Below are 22725 nucleotides of genomic sequence, written 5' to 3' on the forward strand. Positions count from 1 at the left end.
TGCAGCCAAATAGTGTTTCTATTCCACAGCCTCTGCTTCAAAGCAGCGTGTGATGGGGTGATGGTATGATTGGCAGCTGTAAACAGGGCAAAACAGTAGGCAGGTGTATGTGATCTTTTTAGAGCCTGCCAATCTTTCCTCCGCTCGAACTCCTGGTCACTTTCCTCCCTGCCAGTCTTTGAGAAGCATGTTTGTTATTGGGGGTGAGGGGGGCAAACTCTGCCCGAGACCCTGGAATATGGGCTGCCAGTCATAGAGGGCTTGATACAGAATAAGGCAGCTTTCTACAGAAGCAACGTGGACTGTGTTTTATGTGGTTAACGGCATCCTTGCACTGCATTTTTGTTTGGGGGTGATTTGGTTTGGTTACCCTTTTAAGAATCAACAGCGGCATTAGATTTTAACGTACTCACGCCTTGAGAGGTTAATTGAAGCTATTGAGAGCCACGATGAAACCTTAGCAGAGCGCTTCCCTCAAGGGCCATGCATCAAGCAAGACATCGCCACTTTGGGGGCTTCCAACCAATCTCAGCCCTGCTTTTTTATTAAAGAGTTTTTTTATAACCATACAAACGTAACATCAATACAACAAACACATAAACACACAAAGACAAAAAAAAACAAAAAAAAAACATGTACCATTTCATATCCTAATTTCTTATACCCTTCTTCCCCGACTTCCTCATGCCTCCCATTTCTGTATTCCAGATTCTTATCAATTACTCAGCGAATCTTCCCTTATTTTCAATTACATTTAAACTAATCTTCCTTATTCTCCTTGTCTTAACCCTTACTAATAGTAACCATTTAACTTCCAGGCCAACATCATTCTAACTTTCATTAATTTTATGGTATTTCTTTAAATAGTCCTTGAACTTTTTCCATTCTTCTTGCGCTGCTTCTCTTCCCTGGTTTCGGATTCTGCTCGTCATTTCTGCCAAGCCCATATAGTCCGTCACCTTCATCTGCCATTCTTCCAGTGTGGGTAGATCTTGCGTCTTCCAGTACTTCGCAATAAGTATTCTAGCTGCTGTTGTGGCATACATAAAGAAAGTTCTATCCGTCTTTAACACCCCCTGGCCGACAATACCCAAGAGAAAGGCCTCTGGTTTCTTAGGGAAAGTATATCTAAATACCTTTTTAAGTTCATTATAGATCAATTCCCAGAATGCCTTAATCTTCGGGCAAGTCCACCAAAGGTGAAAAAATGTACCTTCCTTTTCTTTACATTTCCAACATTTATTATCAGGCAAATGGTAAATCTTTGCAAGCTTGACTGGGGTTATGTACCACCTATATATCATTTTCATAATGTTTTCTCTTAAGGCATTACATGCCGTAAATTTCATCCCGGTGCTTTTCTCAGGGCTTCAGTGTGTCGGGGAAACTCCCCATTTTACAGCATACTCCTTTGCACACCCCCTTGGAAGTAAGCCAAGAAAGTATGGAATTTCAGCTTCTGATCCTTTCACAAGTCAGGCTAGTATAGCAAAAGTGTAGCATTTCCAATGCACGCTCCCCCTCCCCTAAGTGCTTGCCGACCAGGAAGAAAGTCCCGAACTATTTCAAAGGAAGAATCAGCTCGCTAATTAGGTATTTAAGAGGCTTATCTTCCCAGTTGGCCCAGGAAGACTCCTAATAGTGTAAGAGGCCCGATGCTTCCAGATAGGAATTTGCACGAAGCAGTGGAACGCAAGATTTCGTTGACCTGTAATGCTAGCTTCTAGATACATTTTCCCTGGGCATGTTGGAAAGGTATGCTCTGGAGACTTAAGGGAACACAAGAATAATCCCGTTCAAGGTGGAAGGCAGTTTTGTTGCCATGCCCAGGCTGAATTCCCAGTGGCTCCTTTTCTCTTTTTCAGGAGAGTAGGATGGAGCCCTGGTACCACCTGAGTGCTCAGAAGGTCCAGCCAGTGTACACTGAGTTCTGGAATCCCAATGGGGGCCGACTGAGAACGCGCTGCTGCATGCAGGATGCCTGGTGTGGGGGCAGCTCCCTGCTGCTGGAAGGGACCATCCCGTCCAATGAAGATCACGTCACAGCCAGGTGAGCAACGGTTGAGATGGCTGCAGGGTTTTTTTATTGGATGCGGGAGTCATATCGGGGTGTGTGTGTGTGTGTGCTGCTCTTGCAAAGGGACTTCCTTAAAAAGCTGGTAGCAGGCAGAGGAGAGGAGAGCAGAGCCTGCAGACCATATACAGTGGTACCTTGGGTTACATACGTTTCAGGTTACATACGCTTCAGGTTACAGACTCTGCTAACCCAGAAATAGTACCTCGGGTTAAGAACTTTGCTTCAGGATGAGAACAGAAATTGTGCTCCGGCAGCGCGGCAGCAGTGAGAGGCCCCATTAGCTAAAGTGGTGCTTCAGGTTAAGAACAGTTTCAGGTTAAGAACGGATCTCTGGAACGAATTAAGTACTTAACCTGAGATACCACTGTAATGAACACAGTTGCCTGCACCTGTGTGCAAAACAGGCTTGCATGTACCCAGTTGGCATGAATCGTGGACGTGCGGCTGCGTGTGCGATGCGGATCATTCAGCCCAACCCCTGCCCTCTTAACTGTTTTCTCAACTTGAGTGCTTTCCCCACATTCTCTTCTTAATCCAGGGAAACTGCTACACAGCCTTTGCTTCCACTAAGAAGCCTTTATGGAGACCTACTGTAAAGGTCTTTTCCCTGTCACGGCGCATCACTGTCCCAGCGCTGACCACGTTCCGCTTTCCTGGGAGCTGCTTCTCAAAGGTGGAGCAAAGTTAGAGACTGTGACTGCCTGCCTGCCTCTGCAGGGATCCTGACAAGCATTTGGCTAAGTTGGGGGTTGGTGGTGGTGAGGCTGAGCTGGGTTCCCCCAAGCAAGGAGCAGATTTGGAGGGAATACAATGTTGGAGACAGTCAGGATGTTGTCATCTGGGATAGAGGAGTTTTCATGGGCTGTTTCATCATGGAAAGAAGGGGGTTTGAGAAAGTGCGGCTGACCTGGAATCTTCAGGGCCCAGCCGTGAGCTCAGTGATGTGGGAAGGCTCAAACTCCTTTGTGCCTTGTGCCCTTACCATCCTCAGTGTTCCTGCGTGTCCGTGAAAATGAAGCCTTTGCACCTTGCATGCCTAAACCCCTTCCTTTTGCAGGTGGCGGCTGCCTAGTGCCCAGAGTTGGCTGTGACTGTGTCCTCTCTCTGTCTCTCTTCCTGTCTGTCTGGGGCTTTTGGGGGCGGGGGTCACCAGGCTGTTTTCCTTCCAGGTGCCAGCACCCCCCCGACTATTCCTGGTCATGATTTATAAACACGAGGCCTCTTCCCAAGGCATGAGCTTTGCACCGGTGTTCACCACGCGGCAGTCAAGTTCCTGTTTCTCCAGCGGCGAGTCGGGTGAGGAAATGCCAGGCCTGCTTTGGGGGCTCTCACTCTGACTGCCCAGAGGAATGGGGCTTGTGGATCCCCCTCTGTGGGGCAGCAGAGGCCGGGTGAACGATAGCTCCAGATATTGACTGATCCCTGATCTGTCCGCTGCCTCTCCCTCATTGCTCTCTTCTTCCCCCCCCAGGAGAACCAAGGAAGCACAAACCCTCCCTGCTCCCCACACCTCCCCATCACCTTGCTCCGCTGCTCAGGGGGACAGGACTGCGTGGGGAACATGACTGGCAAAGTCGGTGAGTAGAAGGGATTGACAGAATGCATGACTCTTGGGGTTTTAGTTACAGATAGGTAGCCGTGTTGGTCTGCCATAGTCAAAACAAAAAAAATTTTTTTCCTTCCAGTAGCACCTTAAAGACCAACTAAGTTAGTTCTTGGTATGAGCTTTCGTGTGCATGCACACTTCTTCAGATACACCGAAACAGAAGTTGCCAGATCCTTCTATATAGTGGGAAGGTGGGGAGGGGTATTACTCAGAAGGGTGGTGGGAATGGGTGATTGGCAGATAGCTGTGATGAGCCTGTTGACGACTCTTAACGACTGCAATAGGTCTTACAGGAGAAAGCAAGGGGTGAGAAGGTGAAAAATGGCTTTGTCATGTATAATGAGATATGAATCCAATGTCTTTGTTCAGACCAGGTCTCTCCATGGTTTCTCTCTCTTGGGGTTTTGTTTGTTTTGTTTCTTTCTTTCTTTCTCCTTGAACTGACCATTTTAGTGGTGGCCTTGCAGCCTTTCCCCTCTTGTCGGATTGTAGTTTGTAAACTCTCTGGGTTTGTAAACCATCTTTGACGGCTCTGCATGAAATAATAATGGGGCCGGGCAGGGACGGTGTTGGGCCCTGGGAACCAAAGAGCTGCGGGCAGTGTGGGATGGGCTTTGCAGTGCCCTGCAAACTGACAGGACTCCGGCAGCTTACATTCTCTCTCTCCCTCTGTTCCCCTCAACAGATGCTATGAGCTGGAGCTCCAGAACTGCTTCCTGGACCAACTTTCAGTGACCATGTCGCGTCGCCAGTCTGGCCGGAATGAGGTGCCCTTTGCATGCCGCCTGGGCAGGATCTGGGTGAGTAAGCGGTGGAGGCTAGGATGGGAAGCCTCGTGAAAATGGAGAGAGGGGTGGGTCAGCCGGCTTCCCCATGAAGCGCTGTGTTCTCTGTGGGCCTCTCGCAGCCCTGCTAAGCCCGAAAGGAGGAAGGTCTTTGTCCCTGGTTCTTTAAGTAAGGTGCTATGACATAAAACGGATGGGGAAACTGTTACCCCATGCCCACAGGGGCTGCCTGAAGGCAATGCAAACGTCCTCCTGTTTTTGAAAGTTGGCACCTTCTACTCTCTTAACCAAGTTTCTCTAGAGCCTGGCGAGCTCTCCTCCTCCCTCCCTTGCGGATTCACATACTCAACATCTATCCTTTGCAGCTGCCAGGCTTTTCCACTGCAGGCCAGGTGGTCTTGATGACGCAGTTTCTTTCTTACCAGTTCTGGCCTTGCAATCAAAGAAATACTAAGATCAGGCCAGAACTTCTTGCTACCCCTGATCCCTGGGCAGATGGTTGCCTTGTCCTTGGCATTCTTGGTGGCCCCAATTCAGCCTGGTTTTTATAAGGTGGGAGAGGCCTCTCTGCACCCATTTCCCTTCATCGCACTCCTGTTTCTTTGGGGGCCCCATACCTCTGTTTTTATGTCCGTCCTGTGCGTGTTCCTTCACAGGTGCTGGATGCCACTGCTTTACGCCCGCTGCCATCCGCTGATGCTGCCATCCCAGTGTCGCCTTTAGAAGTTGCCCATATCCGTTGGCAACGACTTTCAGCTGGAGAGCTCTCCCTCAGCCTCACTTTGCGCTGGACCTATCCTCCCAGCAAGGCCACCTGCTTCCGCGTTCACTACCGCAGGGGCTCGTGCGGCAGTGGTCCCGAACCTCGCCTGGTCCCAATCGGGGTGGCGTATGCCCCCCAGTACCGGGTGACTGAGCTGACCGTGCCTGGCGCCCTTTCTGAGTCTTCCTGCCGCTTGGAGTTCCTTGTGGAGCCGGTGCCTGACGATGGGTTCCAGGTAGACGCTGCATTGTGGGGGAAACTGGTCTTTGTGTACTCTGATCCAAAGCTACCCAGTCCTGGCCCAGCGCCTGAAGGAACCTCATCCAGTTGATTTACATTTGGATCCTAGTAGACAATGCCCTTCTCCGCTTCCCAGTTCTTGTGCTATTAGGCCCTTTTTAAAGAGGGAAGAAGGCTTTTTATTGAAGGCACTGGCACTCGCGTGCTCGGGCATCAGAAGCCCAACCACAGATAATTCAGTATCCAAAGATAACTTTTCATTGGGGAAACCACTTTAGAGGAATAGTTATCATGCACTAGAACAACAACAACAACAACAAAATATTTCAGGGAAGTACACCCCAACAAAACAATTCCACACTGTACTTGTGATATGGGCTACAGAACAGGCTTATTAAGTCACATTAAACTCTGAAAACATCCATTTTAAAAACCTGTACCGATAGTTACCTATCATGTGGGCTGAAACAACTCGAATTGCAGCTTTTTTGATGCTGAAGTAATGTGCATATTTTATCATTGACATAAACTGATAAAACCAGGGCCGAGGCAGGGTGAGTGGCCCAGCTGGCATGAGCCTATGATTTTGAGGGGCCTGCTTTCAAGTTCCCCTGTTAGAGGCAAAGGGGGGACCCATTGGAAAAGATTATTGAAATGGGGCCTTCATTTCCCATCTGGCCTGGGTCTGTTACCAGCTTTGCATGGCCCTGGATAAAGCTGCCAGTTCTCATCACCAACACATTTTCAGCAAAACCTAACTGGGAGACTGTAGCTTTTGAGTGCAATCAAATCTCTAAATTTCTTTTGCCCTGAGAAAATTCATGATAACATACATCCCCACCCCTTCAATCTCTTCTACATTTCTTATTTATAAGGAAACTTTAATTATGACAATGTATCAGGCACTTACCTAAGAAAACTGAAGCCACAGGAACGTATTTTGGATGAATAGCTTCAAAAAGAGTAGCCCTTAAGGGTGGAAAAAGTACACACGGGAGAATTCTGAAGTGTTCTAGTACCTGGTGAATTTCTGCCTGCTCCTTCAGACTGATATTTTTTTTAAAAAAATTGCTCTGCTTGAATAGAGTTTATATGACTAAGGAAGACATGCAAGTGAAAACGGGTCTGGCAGATGAACTGCTTTTCTACAAAATATGTTCGTGACTGGTGATTTACATTGACACTTTTTACCTCCTGTGTCTTATGAAATGATAAAATGTGTGCTTCATTACTTTTTTGCATTAGGAGCTCTGGATATGCTGATACCCTTAAACTGCATAGTGACGCACAACAATTCGCAACACAGTTATTTATTTATTTTTCAAAATTTCTTTAAAGGAATGCTTTTAGTAGCATGTTGCAACTTTTAATGAACTCTGTCCTTGTGCAATTTTGAGCCCTAACATTGAAATACAATATAGTTGCTGTCTCGCGCCGGAAGTGCCTTCATTGAGACAGCAAGTGATTTATACAGTGGAATAGCTCCATGTTCAAGGCAAGGTGCTAAACTCCAGAAATTTAAGAGGGAAGTTGGAATAGCCTTTTTTTTTAGCACTATAGGGATGGAGATGTGTGCATTTTCATAAGGTCTTAAATGGATGACATAAGGGAAAAAAGGAACGCAGAGAGTTTTGAATATGTATATTTCTATAATTACAATACCAAAATCTTAAGGCTAATCAACCATAACTGACATATTGGACAATCACCGTGTTTATTTGCACACCAAATTCTTGCTCTATTCTAAAGTTTATTTTACTATATCTTAAAGAGTCAGAGCTATTTATAACTTCCACTATTTCCCTACTTTTTTTTGAGCTACTAATAAATTCACAATAAATGTCTCGTCTTCTCTTTCTCTTTTACTAGATACAATTGAGGTAGTAGTTAGAACAAGCATACCCATCAGAACGTCAAACAAAAACCACTCAATGTTTTGTTTGAGACATTCTGAATTCAAATTGAGGGAAGACAAAAGTGGGCTAGCACTCCTATGGTCCGGCAAGAACATTCACATGATAATAGTTTTTAAAAAATATATGAGGAAATCCATTTCTCCTCCCTTAATGTAATCAATACAGAGACGTCTCCAGTTAACTAGTTTCCCCTTTCAAGCTGGGTGACATAGTAAACAGTGGTTATCGGCTTCAGTGGTTACAGGCTTCATCATACAAAGTTGGTATTACGAACCTAGCTTTTCCTGAAGCTGGTAACTCTAGTTTGAGTTTGGACTGTGATTAATTGGAGATTTCCACATTGCATTCAGGTGCACCACAAACCGAGGAGAGAATGGGTTGTGTGCAGAGGCAAAAGACATATTAAACAGAAATGTGATAGTGTGGACAGGGCCTTGGCCTGAGACTGAAAAAGGGGACATGGCAGTGATCAACAAAGTCCACAGGATGGCAGCAGAGCTTTATGCTTGGCGGCTGCTGCTGGTGTCTTCAGGACTTTGCAAGATAGAGCGGGCAGTCCCTGAGCCCTAAGCTCCCAAGATGAATTAAAGATAACCAGGTTATTCCCATTCCAGAATCCTGAACAGATCTAGTCCAGTACCTTTGCAACTTTGCCAATACTTGCTTCAGAAATAACCTGTCATATGCAGTGATAGACAAGCTCTGGGGGTGTTGCTGCACTCTGCACTGGGTTAGGAAACTTAGGCTTTACAGCAGGGGACTACCTGATGTCTTAGTGATAAAGGTGGGGAGGTGGGGTGAGAGAGAAAAAGAAGACAGGCATAACAGCAACAACCCAGGGCTAAAGGGACCAGTCCTTTGGCCAGCACAGCGAGCAAGTGTATCCTGGAGAGGTGATCTCCACAAGGTTTGGCCAGTGGTGGTTTTGGGGCGGAGAGACAAGAATGTGGAGGTGTGAGAGCTAATGAGCATTTTTGCATTTGCAAACATCCTTGTTTCAGGCCACCCCTGCCTCCTGTCTGCAAAAAGTCAAGCGATCTACTGTAGGCCTTCCCCAGGGCTGGGCTACTGCCTGCTGTGTAGCAGACTGACATCCCCGTCAACTCGCTTCCATTCCCACTCCCTCTCTCACATGCACGCACACTTCTTTCTCTGCCCCCATCTCCGAATTTCTGATGCAGAGCTAAGCGAGAGAATTCCCTTGCAGTCCAGCATGCAGGCAATTAGCGGCATGGAGTCTGACCAAGCGTGATGTGCACAGGGACCTCAGCTTCTCTGCTGCACAGGCCTTGTCCCCATCCATGTTCAGCAACATTTGCACTGCCAACGCTGCTCACGTGGGCACGACTGCAGCAAGAGCAACAAGCTTGGCATTTTGAAAACTGTCTAACCCAGTCCGTTGCTTTAATAATGAAATTTCCTCCTTCAGCCAGAGCTGTAATGGGGTGTTTGAGAAATCCTGGTCTCCCAGCATTAACAAGAGTATTGCCCTGTTTCCTATCATGCCTTTCACAGGCAGCCAAGAAACTCTTCATTACCTGCTCATGCTTCCCTGTTTGCTGGCCTTCTATTTCCTCACTGTGTGTAGAAGAGCAAGGGTGGGGAATCTGTGGCCCTCTGGATGTTATTGGAAGCCCATCAGCCCCAGCCAGCATAGCCAAAGGCCAAAGGATGATGGGAGCTGTAGTCCAGCAACATCAGGAGGGCCACATGGAGTAGAAACACCTTCAGAAACTTAATGCATGAGGTGTTCCTCCTGTGCAAATCCACTGTGTGTGACTGCCTTGAAAACTGCCTACTGTTATCATCACCCATTTCTAATTCCGCATGAAGATAGAATTGCAATGGGAAAGCATCAGAAGCAACACATTAAGGTGTGGAGAGAAAAGTGAATGCAGAATTTGTGTTAATCCTTATACATGGCAAATGACAAGGGTGTGTGTGTGTGTGTATAGCTGGACAGACAGAGCTACAGAACTGCTGGATATATTTACTAGCAGTGGGTCACACAAACAAAAAACAGTTCCACACAATTTACCTGCATGGAACATTCATGGCTGTGTGATGCTGCAAAGGCTGTCAGGACTCTGTAATGGATCTGGCACATATATGGAGAAACATTGTGCTCCACCAAGGAGATGCAACTCATAGCCTTCCAGGTGCTTAAATAGCTCTGCCCCCGCCTGCCTGCCCCGCCCGCGTGTTCGCAGACTCGCAAGTAGCAAACACAGAGATTTATGGAGCCCCTGATCAGCAGCAGAGAGTACCTCAGACCTTGCTTTCACTTAAGTCAACATGGTCTCCTGTAGAGGTCACTAGACTCCAGCTCCCATCTTCCCTGACCATTTGATCCCAGGCTGGCTGTGGCTGATGTTGGGAGTCCAGCTGAGCAGCGCATTTCCCATCCCTGCTGTAGTGACCTGCAATCAGAATACCGCTGAGCCATGGCTCAAACTCGTGCCTCCTCCTCTCATGCTTCCCGCTTGCACCATTCACTGCCCCCCCTCTCTTTCCCCCCACCCCCGAGTCAAAAGCTTGAGCCATCCTGGTTGAAGAAAGAAACCTTTATTAATAATCTTAATAATAATAATAATAATAATCAATAAATAATAATAGTAATAATAATAATACTGTTTATTTGAATGGTCACACCTTCGAAGCGTACAGAATGGGGCGGGGGGGCGGGCTGATTCTCCCAGGGCGGGAGACAGGGCAGCAAATGGGAGGAGCTTTATACAAGGGGGAGGGAGTGGCAAAGGAAGGGGCTATATACAACGGGAATAGAAAAGGAGGATCATCTGGTTGCTGGCGTGTCAGGAGCTTTAATGCTGAGTAGAAAGTGAGGTTTCATGAGATGAATAAGCCAAGGGGGGGGGTTCAGGGTCAGCATGGGGAAGGACCAGAGTCCATCTGGCTCTGGGAGCAGGTGGCAGGGTGTGGGGAGCGGGCCGTAGGACATGCACCCCTCCCACTATGGGCCATGGGCACGGAAGAAACCGATGGGAGAGTGTGTGCCCACTGGCGCCAGCAGGTATTTGCTCAGTTTGTGCACAGCCCTTGGTGCACAGCCCCGCCTCACTCCCTGACACCACCGTGGGGCTGTGGCCTCCCACGGGCTTGGCCACGCAGTTGTAAGGGCGTGCTTGCCCCGGTGGTGGTGTGTGTGTGTGTGGTGGCAACCGTTGGCCCTTTGAGGATAGGGGTTGGGGGTTCTTGGTAGATCTGGAGACCACGGGCAAGGCGGGGATCGCCTCGGATGATCTCAGCTCTGTGAAGCCACAGTAAGAGCAGCCAGGCCTACTGCAAGGAAGGTAAACAGGGTGCAGCTTCTGACCCCCTCTGGGGCTGGTGGGAGCTGGGTTCTCGGGGGAAGGGGGGAAAGTGCAATCTCTTCAAAGGAAAAACAACAACAACACCCCTCTAAAACCCGAGATTCCCACCCACAGAAACAAGGTGGCTGTGCCCAGAAAGTCCCTGGCCTGGCCCTGCCTGGGCATCCCGAGGCCTTGCCAACTTGACAAATGGATGAACCAGCAAAGCACAAAAAGCATTGGGAGGTTCTGGGAAGCGAGAAGCAGGATTGCTAGCCCTGCGGGAGCGCTCGTGGCGTGTTCTGTGGTTAGGGGACGCCCGCAGCTCTTCTTCTTCTTCTTCTTCAGGAGGGCTGGAAGGAAGACGTGGTGGCCTGGGAGGGCCTGCGGAATCCAGTCTGTGTCAGTGCCTGTCCCTGGCCCCGTGGGTCTGCAGCGGGGTGTGGGGGGAGCAGGGCACGGGTCTCCCGGTGTGCGGACGGCTTTGCTGAGTCTGTGGGCGGCTGCCGTCCATCCGTCCCGGTCGGTGGGTTGGTCGGTCGGCCGGTGCTTGAGCTCCGTCCGGATGGCCTGTCGCTTGGCTTGTTAGTTTTGTAACTGTTTTGTTGGCTCGTTAAGTTTTGTAACTGTTTTGTTGCTTTGCTTAAAAAAAAAAATTTTTTTTTGTGCCCTTCCTGGTCCCAGAAGGAAACAGCTGAAGGTTTCACTACAACAGAAAACAAAGGCAGAACGTTCCATGGAGCAACCTGCAGGCGGCAGGCAGGGAAGACTTGGCGTCGGGGAAGGGCTTTCTGCTCTCTGGGGGTGTGCTGGTCTGGGTATGGTAGAGCTGGGAAGTGGGAGCCTGGGACTCAGTTCCCAGCACCCAGCACCCGCCCCGCCTCCTGTATCTGAGTGCCCTCCCCTCCCCTGCCCCCTTTGTGTACAGATGTATGTACCAGACCTGCTCGCACAGAGCGCTGCCCACCTCCTACATGGAATGGCTGCTCCCCATACGAACAAAGGAGCTGGGATCATTCAGCCCACCAGGAGGCTGGTCCCAACCAGCTCCTTCACATTGCTAAGCATGTGGTTTGATAAGCCTAGAGAGCAGGGGCTCCTTGCAGGGTCCCCTCTTCCCCCACCTGCTCTCACTCTTGCTGCGTGCTTAGAAAGCTGTCCTCCACCTCCCCCATCGCATCATTCCTCCGCAAGGGGGCAGCTTCCAGTTCCTGCAGGCAGAGGAAGCAAAATTCTCCCTGCTGTTGCTTGGAGGCTGAGTGCATCTAAGCAGCGTAAGGTGGGTTGGGACTGCAGCCTGCACCTGCTGGGATTCTGGAGCAGCCTGGGGCCCTGCCCACCTGGTCCTTGCGTGTGTGTGTGAGTGAGGAGCGTGGGCAGTTTGCATCCGAGAGGGATAACATCCTGAGTTCTTTTAACTGCACCCTCCCCTGTGCAAGGACCTGAACACCCGGCACAATGCAGGGGGCCTGATTGGGGGCCTAAGTCGAGCGCCACATGGCCCTGGGGCTCGTGGCAGGAAAGCTTGGGAGCAGGGTGGGCTCTAGGGAGGCTCTCTGTGAGGTTCTGCTTGCTGGTGGTGTTTGGTTTTGTTTGGTCTGGCGGAAGCAGGCGCCTGTCCCAACCCTCCCCCCCCCCCGGCTAGTAGTTTTGCAAAATGAAAACAAACTTGGCGGCACACCATCAGAGACAGGTGGGATGTGAGGCATGAGAGGCGGCTTGAGGTAAAGAAATATGTGGTTTAGGCTGCCGAGGGCCAGCAGCGTGGGGCGGGGGCCCATGTCCATTTGATTTTGGTTTGATTTCTAAGGAGCAGTCAGTGTTACTATTGTGAGGAGGGGCTGGGTCTGTCTTGCTAGTAGGGAGTGAAGCGGCTGTACCCTCCTCGGTATAGACTAGCCTGCAACATCAAAGACGGAGAAAAAGCCAATCAGTATAAAGGAGAGGCACAGCCCATCCCTGCCCTGTTATTTCAGCCAAGACTGGGGTCCCTTGGGACCCCCAAGGCTGGCAGAGGCCTTGCTTTGTGGTGGGGACGAAGTGGTGGTGGTTGGACTCAACTCCCAGCATGCAATGCTGCTGTGGGCCTGGGCTCACAAGAAGTCCAGAGGATAATGGATGGATAAGGCTGAGGTACATTTTTTAAAAAATAAAATAAAGGAAAGCAGAGCTTTCGAAGCTGGAACTTAGCTGTTTCCCATGGACCATTTCAGCAGTAAGGGGAGAGAGATGGATTGCACTCAAGCCTCAGTCCCCTTCAGCCAGCCCAGGATCTTCCGCCCTGCCTCTCCCCCCCCCCAACACCCAAAAGAACTGAACCCAATTCCTTAAGCCCACGAGATGGCTGAAAAGGCCATTCGTTCCTTGTTTTATCACTGGGAAGGCACTGACACCGTGGGGTGGGCTAGTGGCTTGGGTGGGGAAGGTTAGTAAAGCAGGGTGGCTTGGATGTTTCTCCTCTTTGATGCTGTATGTGAAAGCTGATTGCAAGGAGGCGTCACTGCAAGAAATGGGGTGCGGCAGTGTGTGTGAGATCGGGAGTAGCAGGGAGTGGCGTTGGGCTGTGTGCTTGTGCAACCAACCCCACCCTCTGCCCTGCTCCAGTTCTCTGCCTAAGAGTTAGCTGCTCCTTCAGAAATGGTTCCTGAGCAAACGGCCACTTCCACTTGGACAAGATGCTGCCTGCTCTGGACCACTTTCCCTACAGAGCAGTGCATCAAGGCAGGCTAAATAGGAGGAAGCCTGGTGACAGCCAAGAATGTCGCAGCAGGCCTGTGTATGTCCTTCCTAGTGGCCACGAAAGCAGGAGGGTCTGCACCAGGCCCTGTGTGTGTTGTGTGTTTCTGTCCTTCCCTCCCCACTCTTGGGATTCTCCTCCTTAGGCTTCCTTTCCCTGCACAGTGCTGAGGAGGCGGCTGCAACCGAGGGGTGAATTTGGATGTTTCCCAACACCCCTCTCTTTTTACCCTAAGTGGCCAGCCCAGCCCCAAGGCGGCATGCTTCCCAGACAGCCCCACGCGCAAATAGGTGGGAGGGAGGGCTCTTACCATAGTGCCAATGCTGTAGGTGGCAGCAGGGCCGATGGTGTGGTGGTAAGGATCTGCAGCTGCATAAACTCGGCCATAACTAGGAGCGAACACAGGGGGCAGCGTTAGAAACTGGGGGGTCGCAGAGTTGCCAACCCTAAATGTTAAGAAAATCATGAATCAGGCCCCGGATGTCAAACATAGTTTTTTTTTTTTTTAAAGTTATAATACACTTCAACAGAAATGGCAGGATTATTTTCTGAGTTGTTAGGAAACAGCCCACCAAAGAGCTTTCGGTCTCCTCCATACACACACAGAGAGAGCACTTCAAACTTTGGACACCCTTAGAATACACCAAGATTTGTGAGCCATGTGAAAACTGCATCTTCATTCCCACCACTCTGGTTCCTTAAGCCCGGATGAAATTCCCCCTGAACATCTTCAGAAGGTCTAAGGGAAGGAAGTCATTACTAGCAACCAAGGGCCGGCCACTGGAAAAGTGCTGCAAACAAGGGAAATTCTGTGCTTGGCACCAGAGTGCAAGGGAAAATACGCAAAACCTGAAAAGAACTGAGAGAGCGTAAAAGAAACACACATTAAAATAGGTTGCGAGGTGTGTATTCGGGAACACCTGCTCAAGCCCAGCCCTTGCCCATCACCTGTGCTGCCTTGTCACAGATAGCAGTGGGCATGCTGCGAACTGAAAGAGCTGCCCTGGCATGGACTGCTGCTCTGGTTCCACCTTGCGGAGTATCTCCCGCTCTCACTGGCAGCACAACTCCCAGTCTCTGGCCAGAATGACACATTACATGCCCAAGTTGTGCTTCCAGTCCCCTGGGCATTTCTTCTCTGGTGCAAAGTGGCAATTGCAGGGTGGGGGGCAGCAAGGTGTGCGAGACAGAAACATGTGCCTGGAACCCCCGTTTGGCCAGAAGTGATGGGCGTGGGAAGAATGAAACAAGTGCCTGCCCTTTCCTCAGACTTGAGAGAACAAAGGCATTGGCAGCCCAGGGAGGGAAGGAGGAGGGAGGCTAACTAGGGAGAGGCACCCCAACTTGGGCTCCTTAAAAATCTGGCCAGCTCCTAGATCAGCTGTGGGGGAACCTTTGACCTGTCAGATGTTGCTGAACACTGAATTCCAATCATCCCTGGCCACTGGCCATGCTCGCTGGGGCTGATGGGAGCTGTGGCTCAGCAAGATCCAGAGGGCCAAAGGTTTCCCACACTTATCCTAGATGAGGAGTGGGGAACCTCATCCTCTGAACACTCCCTGGGCTGGAAAAGGTTCCCTGGCTAGATGTTGTCCTAGATGGTGAACATTAAGTCTGTGATGCTGTGCATCTGTGCTTATTAGAAAAAGGAGATGGAGGAGGAATCGGAGTGAATTACAGTGTGGCAATCAGCTGGAAAAGGGGATCGAGATGAAAAGAACTGGTTGTGTGTGGCACACAGGAAATACAGGCTGAATAGCTTCCTGGCTGCCTCTGGAAAACAGGAAAGGGTGCGGAAGGATGGGGAACAGGGACTGGAGCAGATCCTTTGGCAATATTGGATCATATGAACCAAGAGGAATAAATTATAAGAGGATTTTGTGTGTGAGGAAGAGAAGGCACAAAGAGCTTAATTTCAGGGGTTCTTAAACTAATATTTCAAAAAGAAGAATGGAGTTGCAAGACTGATATTCAATAGCTAAAGTCTTAAAGCAGTAAAAGCTCAGGGGATTTTAAGAATGCTTAGTATTTATAGTTCAAATTACTTTGTGTGCATAATGATAACTTGGAGGTTTGAATACTGCAATGGGCTCTAAGTGGGGCTGCCCTTGGGTCTGGACTGGAGGCTTGTGGTAGGCAGATTGTGGATGGGAGCTTCTGGTCAGGGTCCTTTCCAACTCTACAATTCCATGCTTCTAGAACATGTCACACCATTATTAAAACAGCTGCACACCTGCTAACCAAGCCAGGTTCAAGGTTCATGGATTGACTTACAAAGTCCTGAGTGACATGGGTCCAGGACACCTCAGGGATCACTGAGATCACATGCAGGAGTGTCTTTGGTTGTTACCTGAGTTGGTGAGGCTTATTTGACAACAATGAGAAGCCTTCAGTGTCATCAGCCCAGTCCTATGGAACACGCTGCCCACAGAGATTCAGCAGGCCTCTTCGGTGACAACTTTTAAATGCCTGCTGAAAACTTTTCTGCTCTGCCAGGCTTATGCAGGCAATTAAGAGTACACCTGTTGTACTTTGTTGATGTTAGTTTTTAATTTTAAAGTTAACTTTTGATGATTTTATTGTTTGGTTTTTTGTTTTCATGTGGCTGTAAACTGCTGTGATATATGATACAGAGGTATATAAACACTTTTAAATAGATAAACCATCTCAGTAATTCTTGACACAGCCCTGTAATTGCTGCAGATGGGGGGCTGAGATTATGTTGGGATTCACCTAAGACCACCCTTGTGGCTTAACTGAGATCCGAACTGTAGCTCAGAGCCCATTCTTCTAAACCAGGGGTGGGGGAACCTCCCTCTAGATATTGCCGTTGGCCAAGTTGGCTGGAGCTGGTGGGAGTTTGAGCCCAACAATGTCTGTAGGGACACACAGCTTCCCCTCCCCCTGCCCTAACCATTGTGCCCTAACCATTAGAATGCCTATACATTAAGTAAAATGTGGGCATTTTAAACCAAGCAGAATAACTAAACATGCATTTTCCTCTTTGTTGAGAAATAATAGATGTGGAAAACTTTATATCATAATCTATTTAAAAGTCCATTTATATTTTCCAGGAGACTCATGAGAAGGACCTGGCAAAAATCTAATAGGTTGCTTGCAGCTCTTTCCTGGGCAAACTGGATGGGTACCCCCCCCCCATTCTGTCTCCATGGTTTTCATCTGCATGCTTCCATGGAGGAAGAATGTCATGTTGGAGTGATCTAAAAGTAGTTACCGTTCAACGGTTTCCCTGATATTCCACCGATAGACTAATTAAATGACAATCAACCGCATTTCTAATAGGATACTAAAAGACAAAGGTAGTAAAGGGGTGAGGGGAATGTTAATCAGTGTGAATTAATAACCAGATAAATAATATTTCCTCCAGCTTTCCAGTAAGATAACCACAGCCACCTTTGTCATAATTTGGATATTAGAAAAATGAGGGGACTGTGAAGAGTTAAATACAGCTGCCTTGTTACCACAGAGCTTTGCCCTGCAAGAGAGGCCCCACAGAACTTGGTCATGTTCCATACAGTTGCTCCATATCCATATGAAGTTAGGCATGTCCACCAGAACAGAACAGAACAGAACAGAACAGAATAGAATAGAATAGAATAGAATAGAATAGAATAGAATAGAATAATTGATTCCTATAGGTGTGAAAGGAATGAAGCAGATTCTCATGAACAACTGGTATTGGAGGCACGTTATAGTAAGAGCCAGGGGTCAGGTCAGATTGAGTCTGGATAGCTCAGCTGGTTAAAGTGTGGTGCTGATAATGCCAAGGTTGCAGGTTTGATCCCCGTATGAGACAGCTGCATATTCCTGCATTGCAGAGGGTTGGATTAGATGATCCTCAGGGACCCTTCCAACAATTCTATGCGCTGCTGAGCCCTGGAGTTTCATATCCAGACAGGTCAAGCAATGGCCCTCACAGATGCAAAAGTGGGTTTGTAGAGGATGGGAACACGGCCTGCTGAAGGCAATGATGGCCCACCTTCCTCACTCCTTCGGGTGTCCTATCCAGACCCCGTAAACTGGTGGTGCTGGTGGGGACAGTGCGGGGGCACCCTTCCTCATCCTTGTTGTCGAGGATGCTGGCTGATAACACTGGGCAGGGGAACAGGCCATGAACCGCAAGATCAGGACTAATAAACAGGTAGGGCTGCTTACCTGTCACTGTAAGCTGCTGCTGCCGCTGCCGGCTGGGCATATCTGTAGGCTGCGTAACCCCCCTGGAGCAAAGAGGAGAGACAAAAAGTTACTGTGAAGGCTGCGGTGCCTGTGCCGGCAACCAGGAAAAGAGGCATCTTGTGCCATGAGGCTGGTTCTCAGCAAAGAAGCTGGGCACCCCAGGTGCTAACCAAGCTCAGGAGGGACGCATGCAGCCACCCCACCAGACTAGCCCAACACCAGTCTCATTAGCATTCCCCGGGGATCTCACTAACATTAACCTGCAGAAATTAAACATGCTGAGGAGAGAATGTCACCTCCCTGGCGGGTGGCGGTGTTAACGAGATGTCGCCTCTGATAAATCCGTCAGTGTGCGCCTGAAATATTGCCCAGAGCACTTTAAATATGGAGGGGGAAATGCCGCTAGAAGACAGCATGCTGACACTGGACCAGCAAATAAATCCTGCCCTGGGGGGGGGGGAGCAGTTGTAGAAGGCACAGGGCCACTGGCAGGTCGAACCTGCATGCGAGCCTGAGCGCCACCCCTGTCCCAACATGCTCTGCTGTTTTGCAGTGGTCCTCCTACAGCATGTATGCGGGGAAGCTTATTTCAAGCTGTTTCCTTCACTGCCTTGATGCTATGGGGGACTCTGCAATGGCGGGGTGGGGGTGGGGAGAGTCAATGGTACACACACCTCATAAGCAGCAACGCAGGAGTGATGAAAAGGGATAGAGCGGATGGAGGGTGTACAGTTGCTGCCTTACCTCCTCTGCTCCCCAATGCCCCGAGACCAAGCAGAATATCCTTTGTGCTTGCGTTGCATTTGCAAGCACTGGCTCTGCAAATCCCCCGCCCGGTCGTCTCTCTTAACCAAGTGAGCAGGTGGGATTTGTCAAGACATGAAATATCCTTCCCAGAAGGTCATGTGCCTATTTACCAGCGTGTGTGTTTGTAGGGGTGAGAGAGGAGTGGCGTAGCACGAGAATCAGCCGGTGGGCTACTGCAGCTTGGACTGGAAAGTCAACAAACAAGAATTTCTCTCTCTCTCTCTCTCTCTCTCTCTCCCCCCCCCCCCCCATAAGAGCAAATCGAGAAAGGCTGGACTTACATAAATTTCAGCACCGTAGAATCCGTCCTGGTAAACCACTCTGCAGAGGAAAGAAGCAAAATGCAACGGTGACTTATGGCTGCGTGCGAGGCACTTTGAAGTCCATTCCGTGCGACTGCACATTTGTTTCAAAGGGTAACCCTGGCTCTGGCATCAAACGGACCTCTGTGACTCTGGTTTTCAGTGCTGTTAATGGCCTCTCTCTGCTTCGACGGCGGGGGAGATACAAATGTGCTAGTCATCAAGCTGGATGGGGGCGATCTGCCTGACAGGCAAGTGGGATGACCAAGAAGGAGCAGATGCTCCTTCGGGGAATCTGGCCGCAGCCACTCAGATATGTTCCATGCTTAAGCATGCACATGGATGCTATGATTACTCATGTATAGATACTAAACTAAGCCAGTTTCTAACTCTTCTGTCAGTAGGGAATAGAAAGAGTCTGTAAAGGATGCAGCTTCTGTGCCTACTATGGCCACCTGTCCCATCCTGCATGGCCTCTAGTCATCGTCTACCTCCACCTTTGGAGGCAGCAATGCTTCTGAACAGCACTTCCCAGAAACCGCTTGCAGGCTTCCCCCAGGCATCTGGTTGGCCAGGGTGAGAAAAGGATGCTGGACTAGATGGGCTCTTCTGATGTTCCCATCTTTCCTTGCCCAGCTGTCCCTCATGCTTCCCTTGCTGCCAAATAAATCAATAAAATCTACACTGCGCAAATCAGTTTCAGACTAGAGCATACAAATAAATATTTTGCGCAAAGCACATCTGCATGAATGCAACTGGCTTGCATAATTTATGATGGGCAGAGGAGTTGAGGGTTCTTACTGGGGGGGGCAGGCGGGGAGGAAGTGTACAACTACACAGTGTGCTTTCCCAGCTGTGCAAAGATTGTGATATGTGAAGTGCCACATGAGTGTCTTCTATGTGGTAAGTACATGGGTTTGACAATCACACCCACTGGACTCCTTTAGCCTATTATCTGCATAGTCACAGTATTCAAACCAAACCAAACCAAACCAAACCCTCACTTTATATATAACTGTCAGTTTCTATTTCACTACACAGAAGAGATTGTACAGGAAACAACCAGTTTGCACGTTACTAAGGCATGCATGTGTGCCACTTTGGGCCCCGGAAGGGGGCGGAACGGGCTGAAGCATGCATTGACCTGCAACACAACCCCTGCGCTAGTGGGAAGTTGCCTGTATTCCTCCACCTCGCAAAATAAAAAAAAATGTAAAGAGGCAAACAGGGACAAATCTTCTGAAAGAGCCAAGACAAAATGGCTACTGAATACCTTCTGTCTGCCTCCTGAGTGTGCTAGTCACAGTGTTACTTCTATGGCCAGCTATCCTAATCAAACAGGCACACCTAAAGCAGACGCCTTTCTCTAGGTGAAATGGGCAGCCAGCCAGGTGCAGGCCAGGGCTTGCCCCAAACATGGCTGGAGATGTAGTCAGGGCAGGGCAACTGGGAAGTGTTTCCCCTGAGGCTTGCTCGTGGGGAATGTGGGGGCAGACCAATCGCCTGTTGTCTCTGTCCAAAGAGCCCAAAGGCTCCCCCCGCCCGCCTTTCGAAGGCCCCTGTCTCTGTGGCAAATACTCACGCTCCGTAAGCGGGGATGGGCGGAGGTGGGGGAGCTGCCCGGAACGTGTTGTAGACCGTGCGCCCCCGCCCCCGTAAGTGCGCCCCCCGGTACGCTACCGCTGTTCCTGTGGCTGGGTATGGAAAGCCTGTCACTGTGGGAGAGAAAAGGAAACCCCCATGAGCACCCCCAGAAGAGTCCTCTCCTGGTGCCAGACACGTGTGTGGCAGAGGAGGGATCCCCCAGAGAGGAAGCGAGGAGCTTGCCCCTCTTCAGGTGTCCTGAGAAATATCCTCATGCGCCTGGGAGGAGGACACCTGGCTTCATCCCACCCTCTCTTCTCTGTTATACACACATCCTCTGGGAATCTTTCTGCACCCAAAACTCCCCTCCTGCTCCACTCTCTTGAGAAGAGCTCCATAGTATGACTCCTCCTCTGGCCTGTTTCACTGAGGTCCTAAGGATAGCACTCTGCCCCCAGCCCGCTCTTCTTGTTTTGTCACAAGCACCTGTGTCAGGAACAAGCAAGCAAGGATCTTGCCCAGGGACCTGGTCTGATCCAGACATTACCTGCATAGAACTCTGGGCCATAGACGGTGCCCACCACAGGGTTCAGTTTCCAACCTGGGGAGGAAGAACAAGGAGACGTGAGAGCATCACCCTGGCCCATACCTGTCCTGTGCTCTCACTGCCAGCCCCACCTGCCAGAGACCTAGGTGAAAGGCCTAAGGAGCTCTGGGTCAAGCTTTCTAGCAAACAAGAGCCAGTTTTGTCATCTGTACCCCAGGATGTACTGCAAAGTCAGGCTCCACGCCTGCCCATGCCCTGACACAGACCCCCCCAACCCCACAGAAAGCATATATTTTTTTAAAAGGCCTGCCAGTCTTCCAGCAATGACCAGCTCTGGCCTAGCACACCCTCTTGCCACAGCTTCACTCCATTACCATTTGTGTAGGGATTGGCTGCCTTCTTGTTTGTCATTACCCGGGCCGTGGCGTTGTTGACCTGGCGACACAAAGCACAGAGAAAGTGAGTTAGTGGCAGGCCTTGGACCAAAATATCCTCCTCCCAGGAGAGAACTTGGGACTGGAGACGCAAGGAAAGTTTCAGGACTGACAAAAACCAATCAGGGTTTGGACCAGATTCTCCAAAGCGTATGGGCTGGAAACCCTGCCTGCATATGCCAGGTCTGGCAATGCCCCGATTTCCTTATCTTAGGTGTACAGCCCTTTGGAGCACACAGGCTTCAGGCGTGTTGAGTGGGAAGTTGCAATTTGGAGCTTTCAAAGGAAACGTTCCTGAACCTCTCCATTCCCAGCATAACGTTCAACACCCAGCATGCAGGGAGGGCCCTGCCCAGGCTTCATGCACAGTGGGAGATCCATTCACCAGACAGGCTTGTGAAGATGCAAAGGAACCACACAGGGGCAGGAGCTGCAGAAAATGATGGCGTCAGCATCAGATCAGCACTGCCTGTCCGCCCTTGACCACAGCCCTGGCGAACTCAAGCAACATTATTCTGCAAGAAGCATCTTATATGGCACAACACTTTGTGCCTCAGTGTGATCAAGAAGGGTCCACCAGGGCGAAACCAAAGGCCTTGCTCCATCTCACCTCCTAACTCACTGACACTGAGGCGGCCCATCATGTAACATTTTGAAGAAAACAAACCAGAACCACAACCAAGAAGGAAGCCAGGCAGCAATACGACTACCCTTTAGGGCCTAGGCGTTGCAAGTGGTTCAATCTGGCCGGCGCCTGGGAGGTTGGAGGATTTGGCAGTATCACGCTTGCCCTCCCTCCCTCCAGCTTTTCCCTGGCAGATCCCCGCAGACTCCTGCTGGAGAAGGTCTGCCCTCCTCTTCTTCTTTTGCTCTGTGCCCCACCCCTCCCCACCACCTATGGGAGATCAACAGCACAGGGCATGCAACATCCACTCGCCCGCCTGCGTGTCCTGGGAGGCCCAAGAGGTAGAAATGGTTAGAAAAGAAAGGGGTGTCTGTGTGTGTGTGCATGTGGGGAGCAAGTGTGACTCCTAACGCCCCGACGCAGAGCAGGCAGTGCACATGTTCGCACCTCGATCTTGCGTCCCTCTACGATGGTGCCATTCAGCTTCTCCCGTGCCCGATCGGCATCTGCACTAGTTTCAAAAGTTACAAACCCAAAACCCTGTGAGTGGGGGAGAGAAAGGGAAATGGAGAGAGAAAGAGAAAGAGGGGGATTTGGGAGGGAGGGAGAGAGGGTGGAAAAGGAGTAGGAGGAAGAGAATGAGAAGGGGGGAAACGGGGGGTGGGTGGGACAGGACAGAGAGAGGGGGGTGAGTAAGGAGCAGTAGAGAGAAGAATCCCCCAGGGCCTGGGGAAAGAGGCAGGATGTGAACTTCCCAAGCGACCCCCAAGGGCTGGGGGGGGGGAGGGACGAAG

General features: G+C 50.0%; 2 protein-coding genes across 20 annotated transcripts in view; one reads left to right on the forward strand and one right to left on the reverse strand.

Annotated features, from left to right (window-relative positions):
* ENGASE (endo-beta-N-acetylglucosaminidase) overlaps positions 1-7320 on the forward strand; it is a 26522-nt gene extending 19202 nt beyond the window's left edge. For all 4 annotated transcript variants that reach the window (XM_083598696.1, XM_083598694.1, XM_083598697.1 and 1 more), the window contains exons 10-14: positions 1866-2050; positions 3231-3373; positions 3549-3654; positions 4369-4483; positions 5125-7320. In XM_083598696.1, the coding sequence (XP_083454822.1) occupies positions 1866-2050; positions 3231-3373; positions 3549-3654; positions 4369-4483; positions 5125-5562 (987 nt within the window). In that variant the 3' untranslated portion in view covers positions 5563-7320. The remainder of the gene's footprint in view (positions 1-1865; positions 2051-3230; positions 3374-3548; positions 3655-4368; positions 4484-5124) is intronic.
* A 2616-nt stretch (positions 7321-9936) lies between these two features.
* The window catches only part of RBFOX3 (RNA binding fox-1 homolog 3), a 222332-nt gene continuing 209543 nt past the window's right edge, over positions 9937-22725 (reverse strand). For 8 of the 16 annotated variants that reach the window (XM_083598872.1, XM_083598869.1, XM_083598879.1 and 5 more), the window contains 8 exons: positions 22379-22471; positions 21247-21307; positions 20873-20926; positions 20324-20456; positions 18721-18760; positions 17612-17673; positions 13746-13881; positions 9937-11340 (listed from right to left, as the gene is read on the reverse strand). In XM_083598872.1, the coding sequence (XP_083454998.1) occupies positions 11284-11340; positions 13746-13881; positions 17612-17673; positions 18721-18760; positions 20324-20456; positions 20873-20926; positions 21247-21307; positions 22379-22471 (636 nt within the window). In that variant the 3' untranslated portion in view covers positions 9937-11283. Of the gene's footprint in view, positions 12599-13745; positions 13882-17611; positions 17674-18720; positions 18761-20323; positions 20457-20872; positions 20927-21246; positions 21308-22378; positions 22472-22725 lie in introns of all 16 variants that reach the window. The other 8 variants (XM_083598880.1, XM_083598882.1, XM_083598883.1 and 5 more) reach the window with 8 other exon arrangements.

Source organism: Podarcis filfolensis (genome assembly GCF_964270895.1).
Source record: "Podarcis filfolensis genome assembly, chromosome: 2".
Taxonomy (NCBI): domain Eukaryota; kingdom Metazoa; phylum Chordata; class Lepidosauria; order Squamata; family Lacertidae; genus Podarcis; species Podarcis filfolensis.